Source organism: Pituophis catenifer, unplaced genomic scaffold (assembly GCF_029215685.1).
Source record: "Pituophis catenifer annectens isolate HBS135680 unplaced genomic scaffold, rPitCat1.0.hap2 SCAF_2, whole genome shotgun sequence".
Taxonomy (NCBI): Eukaryota; Metazoa; Chordata; class Lepidosauria; order Squamata; family Colubridae; genus Pituophis; species Pituophis catenifer.
Genome location: NW_027256882.1, coordinates 263,479,766 through 263,501,898, shown reverse-complemented (window position 1 = coordinate 263,501,898; position 22,133 = coordinate 263,479,766). Strand labels below are relative to the sequence as shown.

The following is a 22,133-nucleotide window of genomic DNA, read 5'->3' as shown; positions in this document are numbered from 1 at the left end:
TAAAGACAAAAGAAACAAATTTTCAAAGAAATAAAATTCACAAGGGAAGAAGAAAACAACGTATAATGCATTCTGGATAATCCTCATCAACAAAGGAAATGGCAGCAAACTAGAAATACATGTCTATTGAAAAATGAGCCAAGTGCTCCTCTTGAAGCACCAAAGTAACAATGCAACTTTTCATAAGAGGAACTGTGTAAGAACATTATTGAGATAACTACAAATGCACTGCAACAACCGAGAACACCAGAAAAAGGAAACAGATCACTACACAACATCTCCCAACAAAATGGATACCCATGCAATTTTATCAAAAGGTGCATGCCTTATTCAACCCACTGCAGCACAACCAACATAAGCTATGAAAAGGATAACATTGCCATACATTAAAAAAATCTCAGAAACAACCAACAAACTAATACAACCACATAGCATCACCATGGCACACAAACCAACCAAAGCCCTCCAAAACATTTAAGTAAACTAAAAGAAGATAAAACAGAAGTCATCTACAACATATATTGTAAAGCTGAGCCACTATTTAGGACAGACACAAGACTAGCAAAGCACATTCATAAAGATCAACTATCAATCAATTCAGATACAATGAAAACTGCTTAATTTCATAGCATATGGACAGACTTAACCATAGTTTCAACTGAGAAACTCTGACAATCCTAAACCAAGCTAAATCCAAAAATGCTGGAGAATTTGTGGAAGCCTGTCACTCGGACAAATCAGTTATCAATGGGCACATGGATACACTATTTATACACTATTCATAGACAATAAAGTTTAAAAGATAACAAAAATATCAAAATACCTCCACTCCAGCAATCAACACCAGATAAGCAGGGATTAAGAGCAGAATTTAAACCAGACAAACAATCAACAATCAACAATTAATCATTTAACAACAGCCTAATCAAGGAACTATCAAGGTGAAAAGAAAATTCCCATCAACAGTGACAGGACACGCTATTGAATATAAACAGAGACCAAATTGCACTCCCATCTGGTACCAAAGATATTATGTATTCTGGTTAACGAAAAGTCTGCAAGCAAACAACCAACCCCAGAAAATACCAAGGACTCCACATACATATACATACAGACTATATACATTCAATGTAGTTGACCACGTTCCCATTAAATCCTTTGGAATCTTTTTAGTACGTTAATAAATAAAGCAGAATTAGAAACTAATAATAGCTTTTGAATGGTAAACTAAACTAAAACATTAAGTGATTTAAGCTAGAGAGTTGATTTAAGAAGTATGGAATAAATGACTAAGATAATACATATGATTAGATATTATGGAAAAAAGACATTTTAAGAATGGCTTTCCGTTATTAAATATTGAACTGGTAAGTCTTAGTAGGTCCTTTTTGTTCAGATAATTGATGTTTGCATCAAATATATCTTGTATATTTAATGCGTTGCTTGCTGCTACTCTCCATCCTTTTTAACACTTGCATGAACTGATCTGCATATTACTGAAAAACATGGAATATTAATGCCCACACATTACCCACAGAAAAGAGACAAAAAGGTGAAATTAATACAATAGCAAAGTTTAAAGTAGCATAATATTTTACCAGGAAGTATGTTACACAAAAGAAAGATGCTTAATATGCCAGTCTGTCACACTCTTTCTAATATAATCAGTAAAGAAAATGGGATAGAATTTGTTTTTGTCAAACAAGGAATAGGAAGATTGCTGTGGAATTCCTATTATGAATACTGTTCATACCATTAATCTATGTGAGGCATAGAATTAATGAAATCTAGGAATTTAAGAGATAAAAAAATGGAGCTCAAAGTGACGTTATGTATTATTTTCGTAGTAAAAGAGACACCCTGGAAAAAGAGAACATGCTACCTTCCCTAGTCCACTAAATATTATCAGGATGAAAATGTCCAAGTGGCCAGACTGACAGCATTTCTAGATTTCTCCACTAGACTCTAGAGGAGAAGGCCTCGGTTAAAGATCCTATTTTCTGTAAAAATTGTATTATCATTGCTGTGAGCAAGCTGCTGCTCATTTCTGTCTATATATTGGGTCCATAGTGTTTCCCTTTTCAGCTAAAAATATGTATTTGCATATTCCGCAAGCATAGGTGCATGGCCTGAGGCCCCACATGCGACCTTACAGAGATTTCAAGTGTGATCCATTGACATGACTTAGATTGTACTACTTTGTTTTGAGGTCATTTATGCATACTGTCACTTCTGCCATCTCTGATAGAATTCTTTATTGGCCAAGTGTGATTGGACACACAAGGAATTTGTCTTGGTGCATATGATCTCGGTGTACATAAAAGAAAAGATACATTAGTCAAGAATTATTTATTATTTATTTATTTATTAAGCTTATATGCCGCCCTCTCTCCGGAAAGGACTCAGGGCGGCTAACAGCAATAAAAAAAACAGATAAAATCAATATTAAATGTTAAAAACCACTAAAACTCCCCTTAAAAAAATCCTTTAGTCCAATCCGGCCTGGCGAACCATGTCTTAAGGTCACGGCAGAAAGAGCGCAAGTCAGGGGCCACCCGGGGCTCCAGGGGGAGTTGATTCCATAAGGTAGGTGCGCCCACAGAGAAAGCCCGTTTCCTAGGAGTCGCCAGATGACACTGCCTGGCCGACGGAAGAATCATAAGGTACAACACTTAATGATAGTCATAGGATATAAATAAGCAATCAAATCATATTAGGAAACAGTCAATATAAATCGTAAGGATACCAGCAACAAGGTTACAGTCATACAGTCATAAGTGGGAGGAGATGGGTGATAGAAACGATGAGAAGATTAATAGTAGTGCAGACTTAGTAAATAGTTTGACAATGTTGAGGAAATTATTTGTTTAGCAGAGTGATGGCATTCAGGAAAAAACTGTTGTTCTGGTGTGCAGTGCTCTATAGCATCCTTCTTCACTCTTCACTTTAACCTTCCATGGCAGCCTCTCTGTATCATCTTCTCATTGCCACATCCTCCATTGCCACATTCTGTCACTTACTGTCTTCTCAGGCAGCCAACTCCATTATCTTCATCACCCCTTTAACTCCATGCTCATCCTGCATTCTCAAGTCTTCCTTCCAGCCTATGCAACAATACTCATGTTGTTATATTTATTTATATATAATTAGTTATTTATATGTTTATATGTACCATTCATATATTTAGATACTTATTCAAATTTTTGTCAAGCTTCCTCTGTTTATCTTTTTGGTGTGGCCCCACTCTCTTTTGGTAATCATGCTCCCTTATATGCCATTTTAAGCCTGTTGCAGCCCTTTGAACAAATAAAGATGTATACTTCCTGTTTACAGGATCCAATCCTGGTTATATCATTATTATTGTAAAATAATTGTATATATTGTGGTAATCAATATTTGTAATTGTCATGTATTCATTTTGACTACTTTCAGTGAAGTCTGAGTAAGTTAGGATAACTAAATTGAACACCAAGAAAATGTAAAATGCTGACACAAATAAATGCAATGCTTTGAAAGTGAGTTATTTTTCAATGTATCAGTCTCTTAGTTAATTGGCTAATTACTTAGATAAGCCATCTACAATTTTTGGATGCATTCAGCAGTCCTGATTGGTGAACAAATATTAGAGATGATTTACAGGTAAACTGGCAAGTGTTAATACATTTTTTATAGAATTCCTTAAAATCTCAGCTAGCATGAGATTATGCTAGCTAGAAGATAATGCTAGATTATCTTCCAGACCGCCTTCTGCCACCAAGAGCCTCCCGCTGGCCAGTACGCTTCCACAGAGAGGGGCTCCTCGGGGTGCCGTTGGTCAAACAGTGTTGGCTGGCAGCCCCCAGGGGGAGAGCCTTCTCTGTGGGGCATCTGCCCTATGGAACGAATTGCCCCCGGAGATAAGGAGGATTCCAGATCTACGCACCTTCCGCCGCGCCCTCAAGACCTATTCCAACAAGCCGGGCTGGCCTAACTCTTTTAATTGAGTAATTTAGTTCTTAATTTGATTTTAAATTGGGGGTGTTTTAATTGTCGTGGGCCAATACTATTTAATTTGTTTTAAACTATTTTTAAATTTTGTATTCTATGTATTTTTATCTTTGGTTGTTCACCGCCCTGAGTCCTTCGGGAGAAGGGCGGTATATAAATTTGAACAATAAAAATAAAATAAATAGATAGCTCATCTGTTTCCCACATAAAGACATGCTCAGAAACTACAAAATTGTTCCCTTATAGTCCTAGCCATTGACACACAAACATTCTCCACCAAAAGCAACCAAAAAGGTTGTAAACTATTATGACATGCTTGGACCAATACTATTTGCAAGATTGCAAAATAAACTGAGCTATTTAGAGTTTGTAGATCAATGGCCTCTTTTGGTTAGCTATAATACTTTGGCAGTTGCAATCATGTAATAATCTATACTAGTAACAAACTCTTTCCTTACCACCATTTCCATGAAGTGGGAGGTAGCCAGCAAGCAAATCTAAAGAGAAAATATGGAAATTCTGTTCGTATGAAATGCATTGTGGAAAGATGTTTGAGCATAGCTCTGCCTCCAAACAAAGTATTCCATTTATATGGTTTTATTGTTTTTTTCAGTTTTCTTCAAGCCCCAAAATATACTGTCCACTCATTGGAAGAAGAGAACACAAACCTCCTGTAATACAGAATGCCTTAACTTTTGTGGTTGAGTTTTTACTAAATTACACCAAAATCATGTGCCCTTTGATCACTTGCCACAGAGGAGGAGGAAAGAAATCCCTCTCCGCCTAGTTCTCTCTCATCATTTTAATCACAGACTAAAGAATGTATTTGGTTATCTTCCATTCTTCTTTTTCTTTTCTTACATACTGAGTATCTATTTATATCTCATCTCTTTTATTGGCTGTACCAGTAATAATGTTGGAGTTTTGAGTGAATGAACGTGAGTAAAATAAATAATGAGCCTTGGAAGTAAATGCTGCAATTGTTAAACTGTAACTCGGTGTTTGCTAAGCTGGCATTCCTGCAATTTTCAACTCCCAGAATTGCCAGATAGCATGGCAAGGGCTTTTGGTCTTGAAGTTGTAGTCCGACAAATGCAAGACTGGGGACAGTGTTTATGAGGGATTGAGCTGCCGTGGCGCAGTGGTTAGAGTGCAGTACTGCAGGCTAGTTTTGCTGATCACCGGCTGCCAGTAGTTTGGCAGATCAAATCTCACCAGGCTCAAGGTTGACTCAGCCTTCCATCCTTCCGAGGTGGGTAAAATGAGGACCCAGATTGTTGGGGGCAATTTGCTGACTCCGTAAACCGCTTAGAGAGGGCTGTAAAGCACTGTGAAGCGATATATAAGTCTCAGTGTTAATTGCTGGTGCTATTGGTGGCCAGATGCTGTATCATGGCCAGCAAGAGAAAGATGAGATCATGCGATTTCATACATCTTCTCCAGACAGCTTCTTCTCCTGAATAGACTACAAGAACTGAGATTTTTACAATCCGGTTATGAGTCAAGGACTGAGAATTGCTTGACTCATAAGCAACCATCAAAATTCATAATTGTAAGGTAGCCTTTATGGGCACAAAGCTCAAATGAACCTGATTTCTTAATCAGTTTAGAATTTACTTTTCAAATACTAAGTACTTTCTGAATGGTAACTTTTTATAATATTCACCATGTGAGTCTCCTTCTCCTTACCAAAAATAATGATGATGATGATGATGATGATGATGATGATGATGATGATGATAATAATAATAATAATAATAATAATAATAATAATAATAATAATAAAATAATCTAAGGATTTAGAAAAAAATACTTTTTGGAATAAAAAGGAAAGATATTTAGAGCGCTGATTTTGGAAAGTTAAAAACTGACTAAGGGTCCAGATGAATTTGAAGTAAGACTTTGAAATTAAATATAAGAATCCTTTCCTGTGGGAAATTGCTGGGTTTTTGGATTCCTTAGGAAAATATATGATGGGATGAGACTTCAAAAATACCAGAGGGATCTAGAAGAAACTGAAGATTACAATTAAAGGAGAAGAATACTTAAAATCAACTCGTTAACACAAAATGGAGCAAAATACTTTAACATTGGATATTTTGAACAAAAAAGAGCCGAGGTGGCGCAGTGGTTAGAGTGCAGTACTGCAGGCTATTTCAGCTGACTGCTAGCTGCAGTTCAGCAGTTCAAATCTCACCAGGCTCAAGGTTGACTCACCCTTCCATCCTTCCAAAGTGGGTAAAATGACGATCCAGATTGTTGGGGGCAATAGGCTGACTCTGTAAACCGCTTAGAGAGGGCTGTAAAAGCTCTATGAAGCAATATATAAGTCTAAGTGCTATTGCTATTTGTGAGCAATGGTCACAAAAGTTAATTTTAAGAATAACATCATAGATAGATGATGTATAAATGATATTACAGAAGAAGAACAAGATATATCAGACAAGATTGAAATTGATTTGAATATGGATTCAGAAAGATAAGCTACAAGAATGACACTGTAATGATATGAGGGAATGATTTTGAAGGACGAAGGGAAAAGATGCTGCCAAGGGAATGATGGGCCAAGAGGGAGAGGAGGCTGCAGTTATTTAACAGTCGGATGAACCTGGGGGGTGGAGGGGAAACATGACTTCTTTACTCAGTTATTGACAGGTACAACCTGCATGCCCATACGTGCTGTGCTATCACTTTTTTGCCTTTGAATCTGGTCACTGCACTGTCAGAGGAAGTTTGCCTTCCCAGAATCCTTGAAGAGTCAGAAGTTACTTTAATTGGATGGGACCATGATTTTATGCTTAGGTAGCCTTAAAATGGGATCCCACCCCCCAGATCAGTGGTGGGTTGCTACTGGTTCACTCTGGATCAGGTGAACTGGTAGCAGCAGCAGCGGGAGGCTCCGCCCACCCGCCCGGATGTCTCTGCACATGCACAGAAGCGTCGTGTAAGCACACACTCATCCACAAGCGAACCGGTAGCAAAGGGATTTGAAACCCACTACTGCACCAGATCCCAGCTTTTGAAGCCACATGTAAGAAGCAATGAAGGGGAAGAGGCAGGGAAAACAGATGTTTCTGTACTGCTGGATTTCGCATGGTGGGTGTGTAAATAAGAAAAGTGAAAACTATCACTCAATGCTGCGACTAATTTCAGTCCCTAAAATAGCCATTCCTAATCTGGAGAGCTCCATAGACATATTGATTTGACCTCTGGAACTCTGCAGATCATATCACTAAAATTCAGCAGCAAATGCAAACAACTAGGCATAAAATGTTTGCATGAGTTTCCACAAAGAAATGCAGTCTAAAGAAAATGGGTACGTCATATTCTTACTTGCTTGACTTACTTATTTGATTTAATTTTCCAGTTCTTATAAAGGTAAAAAAAAAACCCCAAAGTTTTATTCTATCCCCTTTGTTGAGGTTATAGCTGCAAACCAAGAGTCTGTGAATTCAAGTCCCACCTTAGCCATGAATGCCAGCCGGTGACTTTTGGCCAGTCACTCTCTCACCTCACAGGATTGTTGTTGTGAGAAAAATAGGAGGGGGGGTATTGGATATGTTTGCTGCCTTGAGTTCTTTGTAAAAATAATAAAGGTCAGATACAAACAAACAAACAAACAAGTAAATAAAAAATAGGAAGTATTGATAATTCCTGTACAATAGCATTGTAGTTTGGAGAGTACCAGATGAAAGAAGACAGCCATCTAAAGAGTGATTCTGAGTAAGTCTTGAGTAGCTGGGGAATTCTGGGAGTTGGAAGTCCAGACCTCTTAAAGTTGCAAAGGTTGGGAAACAATGGTCTATATAATGTTTGATTTTCCACACTGCAAATGAGAAAGTTTCAATCACTTTGCAACAAGCCATATGGAATGTATGCAAAACGATGGAAGATCTGACTTCTCTGGCGTTGTTAATAAATACCATGTGTTGTTTTACTGTTGCTGATTTTTCTAAATCTGGCACTATTTTCCCTTCTTTCCTATTCTGTGTTAAAAGAAGAGCAAGAAAACTGTTAAAAGCATAATGAAATTTGCAGAGATCAAGGAAAAAGCATAAACCAACATAATTTAGCTTGAAACTTTAGGATGAACTGGACTGGCTTTATTTTATATTTAAAAACTGTGGGAAAGTGCCTGTTCTAGAAGAACGTATCAAATCTCATGGAATTGTTTATTAGCCAGTACTCTTCAGAAAAGGAACTTTTTCACCAAAGATTTCACACACCACCTAATGAAACACTGTATATGAAGACAGAGATAGATTGCTTTCAGTCAGAATGGAGAAATTCAACCCTCTTCTAAACTAGCCTGGGACAAGTCACCTCTCCAATTCAACACTCCAGTGTTGTTATGATGGCCTTCCAAATATATTAGACTACTACTGCCATGATTCCCAGCAAGCATAGTTATCATGAATCACTGCACTTTAGTGAATCGTGATAATTAAGTGAATCTGGTTTCCTCCACTGACTTTGTTTGCTTGCTAGCTGGGAAAGTCATCAATGGCAATCACATGATTCCAGGATTCTGCAACCGTCATACATGTGTGCTGGTTGACAAGCACCCAGATTTTTCGTGGGGATGCTGTGCTGATAATAAGTGTGAGGAACAGTTGCAAGTCACTTTTTTGAGTGGTGTTGTAACTTCACATGGTGTTGTGGCCCGCCAGCAGCCTGCACGGATCGTGGCTGATCCTGACGACGAGGCTGGTGTGGGTCGCGCCAGCAGCCTGCGCGTCGGACAGCGAGGAGGCTGAAGAGGATGTGGTGCCAGAGGCAGAGACTCAGCCTGGGCCTTCAGAACCTCCAGAGGCTCCTTCAAGTGGAGAGAGAGAAGTGGAGGAGCCTCTCCTCAATGCTCAAGCACGCAGGGCTGCCAAAAGGCAGGAGTAGCTACTCAGGAGGAGAAGGTCTCCTCGAGAGTAAGGTTTGAGGATAATTGGCCACTCCCTTAGCCTATTTAAGTCGCACGCAGTTAGTAATTTCTTGCTGGAAACAACGTGTAATTATTACAGAGCATTTTGGAGAGTGAGTGTCTTATCGTATCTTGTTTTCTGGACTGGTTGCCAATCTTTGCTGGACTTTGTTTATTCTTGGTACATTATAACTTTGATAAGGACCGTTGGTGTGTGTCACAATCCTTGGGAATCCGGAGCTGGGGCAGAACACATGGTCACTAAAAAAATGATTATAAGTTGAGGACTACCTGTAATGTTACTGATATTACTATTGTAATAAAAATAATAGTAAAAAAGTAAGGTAAAGATAAAGGTTCCCCTCGCACATATGTGCTAGTCATTCCCGTCTCTAGGGGGCAGTGCTCATCTCCGTTTCAAAGCCGAAGAGCCAGCGCTGTCCGAAGATGTCTCTGTGGTCATGTGGCCAGCACGACTAAACACCAAAGGTGCATGGAACGCTGTTACCTTCCCACCAAAGGTGGTCCCTATTTTTCTATTTGCATTTTTTACATGCTTTCGGACTGCTAGGTTGGCAAAAGCTAGGACAAGTAACGGGAGCTCACCCCATTACGTGGCACTAGGGATTCGATCAACAAGCTCAGCGACTTAGCCACTGAGAAGTACAAAGCTTAATAATAAGGCTAGTTTACAGTTATATAGTATAGTCTTAGCAGGGAGCATTAAATTAGCTTCAAATGTTTCCCCTGTGTACCCTTATTAATGTATAGAAGTCTTATTATTAAATTTTGTAAACTAGCTGTACTATTAAGTTTTGGCTTGTTAAGTCTAAGTGACAAAAAAAAATCCTGCCCATAGGCATTCCATCATGCTTCCATTGATCAGATTAATAAGGCTAGCTATTTTAGAGGACTATATGAACTATAGCTTCCCTATCTTTAGTCATACTGGCTGGAAATGATTGGAGTTTCAGTTCTACGGCATTTAAGTAATCAATATTGTCATTCCTTTCATAAAAGTTCTCAAAAGTTATTCAAACTAGCCCTTTTATGTATCTTACCCTAATCATGATGTATTTGTTGAGAATGAAAGAGATATCTCAGTTATGAACTACCTATTGTTTTCATAATTCGTTGACCCATTCTTTGATCTTGGACAAGATTAAGAATATTCTGGGCTAAGCATAGGATTCTTCCACTCCAGGATGGAGTGGAATACAGTGACATGATGAGTGAAATTCAGAAGGAAGAATAGCACACTATCTTTAGCTATATGCAAAAAAAGAACTTAAATAAAAGTCTATATTGACAAAATATAGTCTGAACCTAGATTTTTATATTTAATAATAATAATAATAATAATAATAATAATAATAATAATAATAATTAATAATAATAATAATAATTTTATTTCTATACCGCCCTTTTCCCGAAGGATTCAGGGCGGTGTACAGCCAATTTAAAAACACAAGACACAACAATGATTAAAAATTAAAATAATTAAATAGATTTGGCTGGTTTAAAACCCCAAAAATTTAAAATACCCCAATTTAAAATCATTATGTTGATAGCCCGGCCTGGCGGAACAACAGGGTCTTCAATGCGCAACGAAACACCCGGAGGTCGAAGATCTTACGTATTTCCGGGGGCAGTTCATTCCACAGGGCTGGGGCTCCCACAGAGAAGGCCCTCCCCCTGGGTGTCGCCAGCTGACATAATTTGGCCGATGGCACCCTGAGGAGACCCTCTCTGTGGGAGCGGACTGGCCGGTGGGAGGCTACTGGTGGCAGAAGTCGGTCTCGAAGGTATCCGGGTCCTATGCCATGGAGCGCTTTAAAGGTGGTAACCAGCACCTTGAATCGCACCCGGAAGACCACTGGCCAGTGCAGCTCGCGCAGGAGGGGTGGAAGGCTTCCAGACACAAGAATTTCCACTCTGCAGAACTGCCTTTCCTAGGGGAATTGAAAACTGTCCCTGCTTTGCTGATCTCTGCCTGCTGTTGAAGTAATTTTTCTTTAGCTTTTGCTTTGGCTCAAATGTTGAATATTTATTTTCAACTGGCTTCTCTGCATTTTATAGTATGGTTTGTTTTTTATTCATTTATGTTTCTATTTGTAGCCCATCTTTCCTTAAAAACAGGGCATAATAATATAAAACCACTAATAGTAAAAACATTTTTAAAAAGCTGGCTAATCCCAATACATCCAACCCTAAAGAAAATAAGATTTCAATATATTTATTACATTCATGAATACTTGAAGAAAGTAGGAGTATCTATCCAGGTGATAAAATATCAGTGGGGTTGATCGAACAAGTTCTAAATATTATGAAAGGACAGCAAATTGTTTCTTTTTCTATTTATATATCCGTCTTACTATCAGGTGAAATTTGCACTGATAGAATCTTCTGTTTCATATGAAAAATTAAGTTAATTTGGGATATGATCTAGTTTGATTTTGGATTCTGGAAGATCATCACATCCTGACAGATTTAAGTACACAGGCTACTATACAGAGATCACCATTCAATACAACGATCTTAAATTTGACCCCAAATTAATTAATGCAGCTTTCTCAGGATCACTTTAATATATTCCACCCTTCATTCTTTTCCTCGCAGTACCCTAGAAGCTTTGCATTTTGATTCAAATATGGTTTTCAGATTGTCTTCAAAAGAGTTATTTGTAGGATACCCTAAAATAATTTAAATGAAAGTTTCATTTAATCAAAGCTTATTGGAATATTGCTAAAACTGAGGAAAGGCACTCCCACCAACCTGTGTCCCTCCCATCTCTGCTTTATCGACTGCCGTCCACTCTTCATTGCAGGGCAGTAAGCAGCCCCAGAACAGTGCAGCTCTGGGACTACTTGAAATTCCCCAGGAAGCTGCAGCCACCCCAGTCCAATCCCACTTGCCTTCACCACCCTGCGCTTCGAGACTTCTGCTGCCCCAGCTGACTTTCGCCATCATCTTCTCGCTTCCAATGATGACGAGATGTATCTGGCCTGACTATTGGACTATATGGGGCTGTTTTAATGCTGTGAAAAAGAGAATGAATGAATAGGCTTCTTTCAGCTTTCTCCCCCTTTTTTACAGAGCAAAGCCATACAGCCCAGCAGCCAGAACAGACATGCTTCATCAGCAGCAGTAGCAATAAGGCGAAAGTCAGCTGGGGCAATGCAAGATGGCCGGGAAGTGGGGGGGGGGAAAGGACACAGATTGAGGAGATTGGCACTTGATTGCCAAGTGCACTAATGTTGATCATGTAACTACAGAGGCACAGCAATAGCCATAACTTCATAAATCCCTTCTGTGCCATCATAATTTCGAATGATTGTTGAACAAATGGGTTGTAAAATAAGAATTAGCTGCGGTAAAAAGTGATAATCTTGGAATTCAAAGACACATTATCTTCTTAAGATTTAATTCTCTGCTTTTTCATTAGTTGGATTTTGAAGTTCATTTTTGGAATTTTGAAAGGTTGGACAGAATAATTATAAGTTTCAAGCTACTTTGAGCAGCCCGTTGGAAACCTGGGAAAAATAGGGTTGAGAAACAATTGAGAATTGTTTAAATTATTACTGTACATTTTTTCTAGTATTATTGGATTGCAATTAGCCCAGGTTGCATCCATCTCCTTAGTCTGAAAGGCTTGGAACAGATGTTCATTATAATATTTACATTATTGCCAGGGCCAAATTAAAAGCTGAAAAATATTCTCAAACCTCTCATATGGCTGGACACATTTTCCCTATAAATCTTGTAAATTAGATTGTCCAAAGAGTGCATTATTCACTGATCTTTAATATGCTTCCACTTCTCACATTTGCATATACAGTACATTTGTACATATGAGGAAATTATTCAGGCTTCAAGATGAAGCTAGTTGACTAAACTTTAAGAATACAGTTAACCATCATCAGAGTGACTGGTTTGGAAATCTGATATTGTTAATCCCTCTAAAGGTGCCAAGGTAGGGAAGGCTTGCTTTGAACATTGTACAAATGTTTCTTCTGTCCTTAGGCAAAAATGTATCTGTGAACACTTTGAAGTGTTTCTTTCAAAATACCAAATAAGATTGAAGTACTCAATATGATTGTTACCTAATTTTCATCTGAATCTACATAGCATGTTTGCAGAATCATCCTTACCTAGTTTTCCCTTCTCCTTTTAGGTGCTATCAGCAGCCACAAAATTTCATCACAGAATAATTATTTTTCATGGGAAGATTCCATTTTCAATACCTCCATACATGCTGCAGTTCGACATGGAAAATGGAAACTACTCACAGGCAATCCTGGTAAATTTCTAGCGGTATTTGGAAAATGTTTGTTGAGCACTGAGTTTTCATTTTGAAAGCAATTGATGCTTCAAAGCAGGACTTGCAATGTGGAGATCCTTTGAAATCCTGTTTTGCTCCTGCCGGATTCTCTGTCTTTCCTAAGATGATTTTTTAAAAAAGATTATTTTACTTAACAAATTTAAAGTTGATTAAAACAAAGTACCAGCCCTTAGCATGGTCTTTGTAAAAATGCATCTAGGCCCTGCCTAGACCTCACAACCGTTGTTGTAGCCAACCATTCTTTCAGAAGGTGTGATCACTTGCCTTGACAACAAGGCAAATCTAGATGGAACATTTTCTTCTTCTGCCAATGGATATATCTTTCTTCTGTCCATTAAAACCGCAGGAGATTATGATTGTAAGCATGTTTGCTCAGTGTAGCTACCACTTTTTCTATTTCAAGCACCAAGCTTGGACTGGAATTACCAAATATACTTGCAAGAAAGTCTCTTATTTATGCCATGTTGTTTTGAAACTCATTGTTTTCTTTTAACTCATCTTTCATGCTTTCTTTTACTCAGAAATCACAACCAACAAAACAACCCCAACAGCTTGCATGCATAGTTGTATTAGTGCAGGGCTCTCCTTCAGTCTGTATTTTCAGAGTATCTGATTATGCAGAAGCTATGCTTGACAAGATCATAATTATTGAATGAAAATACAGGAGGAATAAAAGCTAATACGAGTTTTTACATGGGTGCCTTTTTTAAAAAAAAGAAAGAAAAATTGAAGGACACATTTTTAGCCACAAAAAAAGGTAGGTCAGCTTCTTCTTTCCCAATCAATTCCTGTGTAGATGCATAGAATGGAAAAAAACTGGAAGATGTAAGAATTCGGATTGGGCCTACTTGATTGAGTGTTTCACAATCTTAGCAGCTTGATGAAGTAGAATAGGGACTTCAAATCCACATATCTTAAAGCTGCCAAGGTTGAGAAATACTGACTTAAAGCATTAATACATTATTCTTTCAGTATTCCAATTATTCCATGATAATTCAATATAAAGTACAACTATATGATTAAAAAGCTGTCTTCAATTCAAAATTTGCCAGAATTTCAAAACTAATTCAGATAGCCAAATAGAAGCTCTCTTGTTCCAATCTTTAAATATATCTTCTTGTTTCCATCAAATCTCTTAAAAAAAACTGATTTCATCTAAAAAGCTTGAGATTTGAAGAAAGAATCTCAAGTGGAGAAGACAAAAATAATGTAGAACAACATCAATGGAAAACCCATCGCTTTTGAATATTGATACTCGTAGCAGTCTGAAAAGGGGGAAAGTTACGCTAGTATACAGTTTAATGGGGAGACTATGCACTTGGTGGAACTTAAGTTCATTTTTTTGTATCTTGAAAAATATTTCCTCTGTCTTATGACTTTTTTTTTTCCTGTACACACACAGGGAATGAATGAGGTATAGTGAAATATAAAGGAAAATACCAAAACAAGCCAAAAAGTAATGAACTGCGGCCAAGTGGCTTTGTCATATGCATATTTTTATACATGTTATATCAGGAATCCTATCTTTTATTAATGTTTAATTTCTCTTCACAGTACCTGATGCTTTCTTGTCAAACTCAAGGCCCGGGGGCTGTGGCCAGCCCAGGCGATGCTTAGATCTGGCCTGCGGGGCCACCTTGAAATAGGACCAGCCTGAGATGCCTCTATCAGTGAAAATGGAGCTCAGGCTCCCTTTTCGCTGGCAGAGAGCTGCAGGAGGATCCCACCAGGCCTGCCCGGGCCACACAAGTGCTTCCAACACGAATGAGGTTGAGCTGGCCATGCCCACCCTGGCCACGCGCTCCCACCCCCCCGAGGTCAAACACAACCCTGATGCAGCCTTCAGTGCAATCGAGTTTGACACCCCTGATTTAACGGATCTGAACTGACCTATTACCACCACAATAGAATCAATTCTAAGTGACAAATTCAGTTCTATGTCAATATAATTGAAGAACCTAGATCTGCAAACACATTGGATTCCAATTATGAGGCAAATACTTTCCCAGCTAACCTTTGATTTTCTCTTTATAGGCTGCAGCCATTGGTTTCCACCACCGTCTTTATTCAATGAGTCAAATACTTTGTCATTAGATCCATCCACGAAGAAACTTTGGCTGTTTGATGTTGTCCATGATGCTGAAGAAAGAAATGATTTATCAGAACAGTATCCTGACATTGTGAAAAAACTGCTGTTGCGACTCCGGCATTACTATAAGAACTCTGTCCCTGTGTTCTACCCAGAAGAGGATCCGCGCTGTGATCCATCTGCACAAGCTGCTTGGGGGCCTTGGTTGTAGGAACTTGCACAGCAAACATTATTATGTCATGCAGTGGAATTGAAAAATGGCTTGCCATGCTCCATTTGTGTCACATCAGATGTATGTGTTCTTGCATAATGATAATGACAACCATTCCATAAACTTAGGGATACAAGTAAAGAACTCTGGGATCCTTTTATTGTACCTTGACAGTTTCAATTTCAGACATTTGGATATATTCCTTACTCAATGAATCTGGGCAATTTTAATTTCACATTTGATTGGTCTTGAAGTTCTACCGAAATCACAAGTCTGTAATTTGGAAGTTAGTTTTTGTTCAAAGCAGAGGGTAAAGATGCTGCCTTTCCAAAATTTCTGGGCAGCAGCTGGGAAACATTATTTCATTTGGAAAGCTCTGAGTCATGGGTGGTGGTGGGATGATAGGGGCTTCTAAATTCCTTCACATTTGAAGTCAGATCCTGGATTTCAATATTTGCCTGAAGCAGTCAGCATTAGTGGGGGTGAGGGAGGATGCTGAAGGAATTGAGAAGAAAAAGTGAAGAAGCAGATTATTGCACTGTATTGGCATTTCTTCATTCACCTTTATCTTCCCAATTAGAAGAACATTCCAATTTTCTCATGAGTACAATGTCTTATCCTAGAAATTCACAGAACCTCTTTAGAAACTGCTGCCAAACTGTAAGAACTTATTAAATCCTATTTTAATTCCAATAATCTTTTTTTCTGATTTCATGTTTTAAACCTGGCCTTGTTAACTTTGTGGAATCGGACTTTCAGAGGCAAAGTATGGCTCATAGGTTGAAGAGAGGTCATACACTCCTGTCCTACCTATAATTTACAGGGTCTTTGCTTGTACAGCCTTCATTTAAAGTCTGTCTCTAAATTCTGCAGTTTGAACAGGGCAATCTTTACATATTTATTTAAACTTCAGATTTGGAACAAGACTACAGGCTTTCTCATGGACCAATAACTGGTTTAAAAAAACTCAGATACAATTAGCAGTTATCACAACATAGGGAAATAAGAACTAATATCCTGGGACAATCTCTCCTGCTATAAGAATTTTTTTAAATTTCTACATAATTACTTAGAATTAGTAATGAAATGCAAAGAAGACAAATTGTTGATAACATCCAATAATTTTAGGAGATGGTATAAAAATAATTATCAAGAAAATCTGTCCAAAATAAGTAGTTGATAATATGTTCAAAATATGAAGACAAAATGATATAGAAACTTTGACTTTGCATATACATTGATATAGTCCAGTGATGGCTAACCTTTTTGCCATTGCATGCCAAAAGTGGGGGGGGGGGTGCTGGGTGGTTGCGTACGTGCATGCCCACACTGATAATTCTATGTGCCCTGCCCCCCACACACACATGCGTGTGACCCCTTCCATGCTCCCCCTGCTTTTGGCATGTGATGGCACGGTGGACCCAGTAGACCCATTTTTCACCCTCCCCAGGCTCCAGAGGCTTTCTAGGAGTCTGAGGAGGGCAAAAACAGCCTTCCCCACCCCCGGAGGCCCTCCAGAGGCCGGAAACAGCCCGTTTGCTGACTTCCGGTGGGCCCAGAAGTCCCAAAAATCAGCTGGCCAGCGCACACGTTTGCTGGAGCTGAGCTAGGGCAACGCTCGCGTGCCCACCAATATGGCTCCGCGTGCCATAGGTTTACCATCATGGATATAGTCTAAACTTGAAGTCATGGTCTATTAAAAGTTCCTAGAGTTCTGCTACTTAGTACAGATAGTCCTCAACCTTCTATCACAACTGGAACCAGAATTTCTGTTGCTAAGCAAGGTTGCTTTAAGTGAGTCACATCTGATTTTATGACTTTTTTGGCATGGTTGTTAAGTGAAGCATGCAGTTGTTAAGCAAGTATTGGTTCTCCCATTGGCTTAGTTTGTCAGAAGACACCAGGCAAGGTCACAAATAGTGATCACATGACCCACACGATGCAAACATTGTAAACACATGCCAGTTGCCAAGAACCTGAATTTTGGCCCTGTGACCAAGAGGATGCTACTATGGTTGTAAGTGAGGACTAGTTGTAAATAATTTTTCAGTGCTCTTGTAGCTTCAAATAGTGGCTAAACAAATGGTTTTAAATCAAGGACTGTATATTAAACTGACCCAACGTGGAAAACGTCTATAAAAGATAAATTGAGAGCTAGGGTTCATTAGAATGAGATTCAGAATCGCCAACCATGGTGTCCTTCTCAGTGTTGTAGCATACAGAGACTGTCTTACAGTGGTTCCACTTCTTCCTAAGCATGTTGGTGTGCATATGAAAATAGCGATCATATCCATGGTTACTCCAATGTGGAATTTCACAGGATTTCCCACTTGGGGAAGTCATTTGTCAATTTGGAGTGAGATAGTAGAATGTTTCCAATACTCAGTTGTACAGTACTACCCCAGATTGGACGAGAGATAGTCACAATCTTGTCTTGATCTTTGAAGTCTGTGAAGGCCTGAATTGATCTAATGGAGCTCAAATTAAATCCTTGCAAGATGGGGGTACTATTTATGGTGATCGATCTAGCTTGATTTTGATTCCATGTTTAACTGTGAGTTGTGCTCTTCTTAAAGAAGCAGGTAGGTCCTCCTGAATTCACAACTCCTGGTAGAGAAGATGGGGGTCATGAGTAAGGAGGACTTTTTTTCAGTTTCGGTTGGTGCAGCAGTTGAAGGACTTTTTGGATCAAGGGTTTTTGACAACAATGATCCATGTCCTCATCACTATATTGCAGCACACTATACATCAGGGGTGTCAAACTGGATTTCTTCGAGGACATTGTAGTTCTCCATGGGCCAGAGGTGGGGGAGGACGGGGAGACGGAACGGATGCCTCCTGCAGCACTTTGCTCCCCATTTTGGCTGGCAGAGTGCTTCAGGAAGCCGTCTAGGCCAAAAACGGGGCCCCATTTTGGCTGCCAAAGGCACTGCAGGCCAGCCCTTTGCTATTGTGGGCCAGATTTAAGCGCCCCGGATCTGGTCTGCGGCCCTTGATTTTGACACCCCTGCTATACATGTATGTAGCGTATTTTTGAAGAAGCTTCAGCTGAACCATAATGCTATCTCCCACCAACTAATTAGAAATAGATTTCCCAATGTTTACATATATGCTGCAGTCGCTGCATTAAGTTCTGGATCCATTTCAAAGTGTTGATGTTTATCTTCAAAGTCCTTTGTGGCTTGGCACCCAAATGCCTGTTAGTAAAGTTGCCTATACTTTTCCCAGCTAAATTTAGCACTACATACATATTCTTCAAGAGAGGGCACATTGAAAGGATTCTCTATCAGGCAAGTGAAATTGTTACTGTTGTTATTTTAATTGCTTGTTTTTAAGATAAATGAAACTGAGTCTTAGGAAGTATGTAGTGGATGCAATTACCTATGCAATCATTACATAAAATATCCAAATCCCAAGTTCGTGAATGAAATGGGATAAGGGAAAATTCAGGACAGACAAATGGAATGGTTTTTCACACAAAAACTTGTAGAAATTACAACCAGTTAGGAAAGTGTAAATCCCCAAGTTGGTCAGTTTTCAAAAGATTGGTTGAATTCATGGACGTTAAAACTTTGCAAGGATACATAAGATGACTCTGAATATCAGTTACTGAGCAAATTAATTGGAAAAACTGTTGCTCTGTCTGTCTTGAATCAGGCTATCAGATTTGAACTACAAAAATCTGGATAACCAGTAGGTAGCAACAAAGAAATGCTGGAAATTCAGATCCAGCATCCAATAATTGAGGGCCAAGGCGCTTCCTGCCATTAGGCTGTGAGGAAGCTATTTCAGGCAATTGATTTTGGATGTCATAAAAAGGCAATCAAGTTCTTAGTACTATAACGTTGTTTTTTCAGTTGGTGAGATGCACCTATGAGATTTCATGCCATACGAGACAAAACAACTTAGCCTATCTTAAGTACATATGCATCTGAAATTAGGGAAGCAAGAATGTCTTGTTAAAGGCTTCCTGTTTTTGTTAGACTCACCACTCTGGGAATAAAACACAGATCTAAATTTGGCTTTGACCTGTCTGATCAATTAGGCCTCTTATTACAGTTAGCAATTCTAACGGGATGTGTAAACCTACTCCAAGAAATAAAATGTTCTGGAGAATTCTGGAATGTTCCATTACTCCTTGTGGACCACCCCTATTTCTTGTCAGATTAGCATGTTTCAGAAGAGAAATTGAATGTTTAAGGGTTCTCTGGAATGTAATTATTAGTGCCCAGCAACATAATTCTTTTAAATCACTTCAAATAGTGCTTGGCAACGTAATTTTTTAAAAATCACTTCTTCTGAGGCTTTAGATAAGACATACAGTGCCATTCATAATCCCACCCCAAGTGAATAATTACCTCAATATTAAAATTGCATATTATCAAAAAGTAGTACTATTAACCAATACATTTTCCAGCTAAAGTTTTTGATTTACTATGTAAGCTTTGTATGTTTTTCTCTGATTCAGTGCCTTGCCAATAATGTAATCTAACTTGGAAACATTAGTAATAAAATATCTTGAAAATCTTAAACCAATATTTTTAAATCTTACATTTTTGCTGATATAATTTCTTTAGAAATATGAATATATTTTAGCAGGAAATTAAGGCAAAGGGCATATTGTAAACAGGCAATTATTTTTTATCAGTTCTTTTGTACCATAATCTTAGAAGTCAAAATTATATCAAAGCTATCTACCATAATACACTCTCTGAAAGCAAATTATTCCTATAACATATAATTTTTGCATTGTTTTCATACTCTAGTGATATTTGAAAAATAGACTTTTGGATGATAGTTCCCCAAAAAAAAAGGTTTTGTCAAAGACCTAATTGATTTAAAAGATCATTTAGCATTTAATACTGTTTTGGTGAAACTCTTTCCTCAACTTCTACCTTTTAGATTTTAAACCTTAGATTTTATTATAAATTATAAAATTGTTTGTTAAATTACTTTATTTAGGTCATTTACAGTATTTTCAGGTTAGTATGTCAATTGGTACCTAATAATGAGGTTGTAAAGTGTAACTGTCCCATGATTTTATTTATTTCTTGGTTCGATTTTATATGCCGCCCTTTTCCGGAGACTCAGGGCGTCTTACAATGCGTTAAGCAACAGCCTTCATACTTTTGTATATACCTGCTTAGTAGGGCTTTCGGCCTCCCCAAAACGGTGTTCTTTTTTATACAAAGTCAGCTTATTTCCCCCACAAACCGAGTCCTCATTTTACCTACCTCGAAAAGATGGAAGGGTGAGTCAACCTTGAGCCTGGTGAGATTTGAACTTGCAGTAATTGCAGGCAGCTGGTGTTACTTAACAGTGCTTTAGTCTGCTGTGCCACCAAGGCTCTTTATCACTTAGCCATGGCAATTCTAGCAGTTCCAATGCCATTGTAACCCTAAGATGTGCAGGTCATTAAAAAGGGAGTGACAGGAGTCCCATGTTTTTTTTTTAAAAAAGGGGATATCATAGTGTGGAGAGGCCTGGAAATGTGTATGGGGTGCTGCATGCAATTTACAGGACTGACTTGTGACCTTTCCTGCCAACTTCCCCATTGCCTTTGGAATTTGGAATTGGAATATTCGCTAATTGTGATTGGACACATAAGGAATTTCAGTGTACATACAGACAACAAAGTGATAAGTCATAGATCATAAATCATAAGACACAAACAACAAGTGATAAATTATAAGATACCAAAAGGAAAAGGTAGCAGGAAAGATGAATAGAATAGAATAGAATAGAATAGAATAGAATAGAATAGAATAGAATAGAATAGAATAGAATAGAATAGAATAGAATAGAATAGAATAACAGAGTTGGAAGGGACCTTGGAGGTCTTCTAGTCCACCCCCCGCTTAGGCAGGAAACCCTACACCATTTCAGACAAATGGTTATCCAATCTCTTCTTAAAAACTCCCAGTGTTGGGAGCATTTACAACTTCTGGAGGCAAGTTGTTCCACTGATTAATTGTTCTGTCAGGAAATTTCTGACAGGAAATTTCTCCTTAGTTCTAGGTTGCTTCTCTCGTGGATTAATTTCCACCCATTGCTTCTTGTCCTGCCCTCAGGTGCTTTGGAGAATAGCTTGACTCCCTCTCCTTTGTGGCAGCCCCTGAGATATTGGAAAACTGCTATCATATCATTCCTAGTCCTTCTTTTCATCAAACTAGACATATCCAGTTCCAGCCACTGTTCTTTATATGTTTTAGCCTCCAGTCCCCTAATCATCTTTATTGCTCTTCTCTACACTCTTTCTAGAGTCTCAACATCTTTTTTACATCGTGACGACCAAAACTAGATGCAGTATTCCAACTGTGGCCTTACCAAGGCATTACCAAATGGTATTTATTAACACTTCACGTGATCTTGATTCTATCCCTCTGTTTATGCAGCCTAGAACTGTGTTGGCTTTTTTGGCAGCTGCTGCACACTGCTGGCTCATACTTAAGTGGTTGTCCACTAGGACTCCCAAGATCCCTCTCACAGTTACTATTATTGAACAAGGTACCACATATACTGTACCTGTACAGAAGATGAGGTTAAAAGCAATACAGCCCTCTTCTACATGGGTAAATATCTTTAGGCA

The 22,133-nt window shown here is 38.5% G+C and overlaps 1 protein-coding gene across 1 annotated transcript in view; it reads left to right on the top strand.

Moving 5' to 3' along the window:
- The window catches only part of ARSB (arylsulfatase B), a 73,351-nt gene extending 57,159 nt beyond the window's left edge, over positions 1-16,192 (top strand). Inside the window, exons 7-8 of the mRNA XM_070935839.1 lie at positions 13,077-13,202; positions 15,279-16,192. Of these exons, the coding sequence (XP_070791940.1) occupies positions 13,077-13,202; positions 15,279-15,544 (392 nt within the window). The 3' untranslated portion in view covers positions 15,545-16,192. The remainder of the gene's footprint in view (positions 1-13,076; positions 13,203-15,278) is intronic.
- Positions 16,193-22,133: the final 5,941 nt, after the last annotated feature.